We start from the raw sequence: 5,551 nt of genomic DNA on the forward strand, positions 1-5,551 counted from the left end.
GAACCAGCCAGAGGCGTTAATAAAGATATCTGACCAATGCTAATGCTAGAAATATCGCCGAGTGTGTTGAAGAAGGGGCTCCCAGAAAGCCTAGTTCTAACTAAACCGGGAAATAGGTCAAGTCTAGCTCCATACTGTCCTATGGTTCAGTACCCTGTAAAGACAGATATTAATCCAGAATCCTCTGATTCGTTTCTGTGTATTAAGTCAGAGGTTCTACATTTAGAATAGATTAACTATGTAATTCAAATACATACTTTAATTCATTTTATTTTCCGTGCAAGAATTTAATATAAGATAAGGAGGGTCAGCCTTTTACCATCCTCTTACTGTCAATCTAAGCGTCTGTACTGGCTAAACTTTATCCAGATTTCAATATTTGAATCCAAATACGTATTATTTACGAATTGTGTACATAAATAAAAAAGTAAGTATATAAATTGATCTTGCCAAAGTCTAGCAAGTGTTGAGCTAATGCTGTGTTAGTGGCCAATAAGTATTATGTATTTTAGTTTTTTTTAAACAGAGATTTATCAGATAACATATGATATAATAAACTTTCTGTACTTTTTTCTATTTTTACGTCCTTTATTTTATATGCTTACTATCCTTTTACTAAGAACTGAGCATAAGTATGTTCCAGGATATATTTCATAACGAAAGGAGGACCCTTGACTAATGCCGATCTGTCCACATAGAATCGCTATATTATGTTTTATATGTTTCATGGTAAAAAGATTATTTACTTGACTTTACTTCAGTCACTCTAACTTTTTAATATTAAAATGATTATTGCTTGTCTTCCTGTTAACATATTTCTACTAAAATATATTCTTTATTGACATTGCAAAATAATTAATTCTATAACAAAATGTATAAAATTGTAATTATAATTACAAAATGTAATTTAACTTATAAAATGTTTACACAACTAATCGAGCTTACATCTTAAGACTAAGGCTACATGTTATTAAATAATTATTTATATAAACAGAAATTATTATGAATATCTTTTTTGTTAAAAATAAATTAAATAATTTTTTCTTTCTTTAAATATTTAAAAAGTTGATCTCTCCGATTGATTGAATTCTTCAATTCATTTTCCTGTTCTTCGAACTCTTCCTGTTCTTCCTCACAGTCTTCATCACTTTCATCATTTTCTTTGGAGCAATTCACCTCAGTGGGTTCCCAAAAATCATTCATAGATAAGCAAATATTATGCAAAACACAAGTGCTAGCCACTATGTTGGTTATTACAGGCAAATTAGTTTGTTCCGTGAATTTGGATAGTCTTTGGAAGCGAGTTTTAAGCAACTCGAATGCATTCTCCACTACAATGCGTGTCTGTGAATGTTTTTCATTGAATTTTTTGTGAGACACACTTAAAAGCTCGTTGTTCTTGAATGGTGGCACAAGCCAATTTGTACTCGAATAAGCAGAATCTCCTATAACAAAAGATGAATTAGGAAATAATTCATCATAATGCTCCTTTGCACGTTTATCTAAGTTAGATTTTTCTAAAACACCCTGGCCACGTAAACATCCCGGCTCTCCGCAAGTAATATCGATAAACTTTTTATCGGCATCTACAACAGCTTGCAATGCGATACTATATTTATTTTTATGATTTAAATAATCTCCTTTATGCAACTTTGGAGCTCTGATAGGAATGTAGATAACATCTATTGCACCAATCACGCCTGGTATGTTTTGTATATTTTGAAACTTTTCCATAGACTCAATTGCAGCCTTTCCTCGAGGCCAATTCACAAATTCGTGACTTATTGAAATTAGGAATTCTGTAACAGAACGAACGGTACACCATGCGACCGAGGCAGACACACCAAACAAGCCTGATAATTCCCTATAACTCACCGTGCTAATAACATACCAGACATACATAAAAACTGACTTTCTATCACCGATGCGATTTCTTCCACCATTTATCTGATTGGGCAAAAACTTAGATTGTGAAAATCTCGCTGAAAAATATATTATTATTATTATATATTGAATTTGTTTATGTGCGCACGTAATTACATATGATTTTTTCCGCCGTTTTTCGTTCAATTTTAAATTGGCGTTTAAACTCCTCATCGCTCATATCCGCAATTGTGATTTCAAAGCTGTTTTTTTCGATATCTTGTTCAAAATCGGATTCCTCTGAAGAACTCGAACTGGAGCTGGCAAAAATAACATCCAATATTTCGTTGATCTCTTTTTCATCTTGCAACCGTCGCAAATCGCTGCTTCTGTCTGTTAACATGGATAAAGCCTGTGGAGTACATTATTTGAATACCATTATTTTCTTTTAGTGTATTGGTGTAAAGTTAAATGATTTTACCACAACGTTCAGAGAATTATTCATTTTTACTTCACTTATACGACAAACAAAATAAACCTGCCGGGAAGTAGTGGGACAAACAAAATTTGAGACTCTGACAGCATGCGACAGTGCTACCAAATTATTTCAAACGGTATTCATACCCTGCTTTCACTTACGATAAGTGAGTACTGACATGTTTCCACTACAGCTAAAACTATTAATGTTAATATTTGATTTAAGCATGTGAAAGAGCTGTATCAAACGATTGTATTTTGTTAGAGAGGTCAGTTATGACAGTAGTGACTATTTTACTTAATAGAAACTATTTTATTTTGTTAGAGAGATTTCGATAAATAGTGAGTGAACAGCAAACATTTTTTTATATTATTTGTATTGTAACTTTGGCTGACCATACTGCTGTTTTGAGTATTGCCAAATACCCATCACTAGTGGTCTTGAAATTATTTCTAATATTTATTTAAGAAACATATTTTTTGCAATATTGTATTCGACATTTTTGGTGAAATTTCTCTTAATTTATTTATAACTAAGTTAAACGGCACGAAAGCTCTATGGTTAATTAATTTCATTAGTGACCTTAATCAAATAAAATTTATATTATCACCTAATAAAACAGAACTTAATTGATTCAAATATAAAAATACATATATGCTACCTTAAACTTTTGTTCATATGTTTCGTAGAAGACATCACGGGAAATCAGACTAAAATGTTACTAAAAAATCTAATACATAATTGATAAAAAAAAATAAAACATATATGATATGTTATTACCAATAAAGCGTTATTAATTATATTATAAAGTCTCATTTCGATTTGATTATTTTTCCAATATATGCATATATATACATTTTTAATTAAACTAACTATAGACATATATATATAATTCTGCTATTATTTAGTAGAAAATTGCAAATATTTTCATTATAAAAGCGATATTCCTATATACCGTAAGTACCGCATATCGTAAAATATTATATCGTACCGCACCACTTTGGAATATGTACGTGATGTGGTAAAAAATTATTGGTACGCCCTATGCGTTCGAACTTCATTTGGTTGCTTTATTTTGAAAATTTTGTTTTGGCGAAGGCCGGTTTGATTTGTTTACAATATAAAATAACAAATGTAACTAAAAACTAATAAATAAAAGTAACAGAATCTAAAGAATATTAATTTGGAATTACAAAATGAGCCACTTTGAAGAGCTGGATGCTTTGGATCCGCGTGGACCATCTGTGCCACCACCAAGAATTGAAACTCCAACACCACACAAAGTGGCCGTCGTTATGTTGGTGCAGAATTATATCAAAGTAAGTATTATGCAATACATTTAAGTATAATCTCAATCAAAATAATCTTAATCTATTGCTTAGTCCAAGCGTACTGCCAACGATTCGGGTTATCAATTCCTGCCACAATCGAGACGCAATTTTTGTATGCTACTCTTGAAGCTCATACAATATCCTGACATGACATACAACGACCTACACAATTTACTCACCTCACCACGTTACAAAATCGATGTCGTGCATCTGGACTGCTTCGAGAAGAGCATGGCTGAATTATTCTCGAACGGCATAGAAGTGCTCTTTGATTTTGCTGAGCTGCAGAATATAGAGAAAATGCTTGCAGAGGAAGTTGGCGTCTGTCAATTCAGCATAGTTGGCTTGTACATACGCAGAGTAGGTGTTGTTATGGAGCGTATGTCATTCCCAGAGATGATGGCACTCTACAAAAATATTTGCATCTATTATGAAAAAGGTTTTCTTAACTTTCAATTATGTTTTATACTAAGCTTATAATTATTGTAATTAATTTATTTTTAGGAATACGGAGTTTAGCTATTGGTCCACGTAAAGCTGCTGGGCAAATGAATATTGCGGAGAGTACAACTAATTCTAATAATAAAACTACAAATGCTGAAGCTACTATCGATGAGTGCGCCTTAGACACTGACACTGTACATCAAGATCGCAATCCACATAGCAAGTGGTCACCCAAACAGGCTGATCTCTTTGTTACTCAACAGTGTAATCTATTGGAAAGTAATGAGCTACGCGCTTTGCCACCCATAGAACTGCAAACCAAACTGGGTGAAATCGTGCAAGATAATCCATTGAACTCCAAAGCATACTTTTTGGGCTACATGAATCAGTTGAGATTGCGTGATTTCTTTGGTGCTATGGATGCACTACATCGTTCCTTCGATCGCAGTCCCTTACAAATGACGAATCAATATGAGCAGAAGGTATGCGTAGTGGACACACACAATTTTTTAAATTTAATTGGATTCTATATTAAATATTATATTTTTTTTGCACTCTAGGGTTTTCAGTACTTCAGCATTAATCTCGCCGTCCTACACGCCAGCTTCGATCATAAACGCGAAGCTTTAAGTGCACTACGTGAATGTATTATGTTAGCACAGGAATGTGGTGATAAACGTTGTTTAGATCTTGCAAATGCTTGGTATTGCCTACTAAACAGCCATCGAATGTATCCCTTCGAGAAGAGTTTACCTGACATACAAGATCCCGGCTTAATGCAATCTCTTTCCTTGGCCATACAATTCGTAGTTAAATTTGGAGCACAGTGCGGTTACATGCCTCTGGATCTCTTCGAACTACTCTTGAAGAGTGATGAACTTAATAGTAAAAATTACATTTTGGAACATGTTTCCGATTCGTTAGCACTGCGTTCAGCACTTTGGTGTCTATATGGACGCTACGAAATGTCTGCTATGTATGCGCAGTTGCTGCTCAACTTAAAGAAAACCTGGGTATTTGGTGATGTGAGCAATTCGGAGAGTGTCTGTAAGGTTCTATCAAGCCTGGCACTTTGGTTGAACATACAAGGAGAACACCACTTAAGTGCTGTGGTGTTGCATAATGCGCGCAAACGTTTTCCACGCTATCCGCACGCAGCTCAATGGATGATTAGTGAATGCCATATAAAAATACAGCAATGCATCTATCGTTGTCGTTGGCAGGAAGCATTAAAAGCTTGCTGTCAACTTTATTTGCTGGACAAAAATGACGGCAATCTGCAGCGCGCCACTGTATTGGTGGCAAAACGTTATTTTAATGTGGCACGTCGCCTACTGCACAAACTGCTGGAAACGAGTAATTTGGACATTTTAACAAACATACGTGTGCTGGTCCTGAAGGCCATCTCAGTGGATTGCATGTCATCACAAACTAT

At 34.2% G+C, this 5,551-nt stretch overlaps 2 protein-coding genes across 2 annotated transcripts in view; one reads left to right on the top strand and one right to left on the bottom strand.

Moving 5' to 3' along the window:
* Positions 1-941: 941 nt before the first annotated feature.
* LOC119667955 (putative nuclease HARBI1) lies at positions 942-2,429 on the bottom strand. Its single transcript, XM_038077306.1, has 3 exons — positions 2,345-2,429; positions 2,041-2,275; positions 942-1,982 (listed from the first exon to the last, which is right to left on the bottom strand). The coding sequence occupies exons 1-3, from the start codon at positions 2,366-2,368 to the stop codon at positions 1,030-1,032; spliced, it is 1,212 nt and encodes a 403-aa protein (XP_037933234.1). The 5' UTR covers positions 2,369-2,429; the 3' UTR covers positions 942-1,029.
* A 1,044-nt stretch (positions 2,430-3,473) lies between these two features.
* The window catches only part of LOC119667629 (anaphase-promoting complex subunit 5-like), a 10,244-nt gene continuing 8,166 nt past the window's right edge, over positions 3,474-5,551 (top strand). Inside the window, exons 1-4 of the mRNA XM_038076933.1 lie at positions 3,474-3,660; positions 3,724-4,111; positions 4,177-4,598; positions 4,677-5,532. Of these exons, the coding sequence (XP_037932861.1) occupies positions 3,538-3,660; positions 3,724-4,111; positions 4,177-4,598; positions 4,677-5,532 (1,789 nt within the window). The 5' untranslated portion in view covers positions 3,474-3,537. The remainder of the gene's footprint in view (positions 3,661-3,723; positions 4,112-4,176; positions 4,599-4,676; positions 5,533-5,551) is intronic.

Source organism: Teleopsis dalmanni, chromosome 1, assembly GCF_002237135.1.
Source record: "Teleopsis dalmanni isolate 2A chromosome 1, ASM223713v2, whole genome shotgun sequence".
In the NCBI taxonomy this organism is placed as follows: domain Eukaryota; kingdom Metazoa; phylum Arthropoda; class Insecta; order Diptera; family Diopsidae; genus Teleopsis; species Teleopsis dalmanni.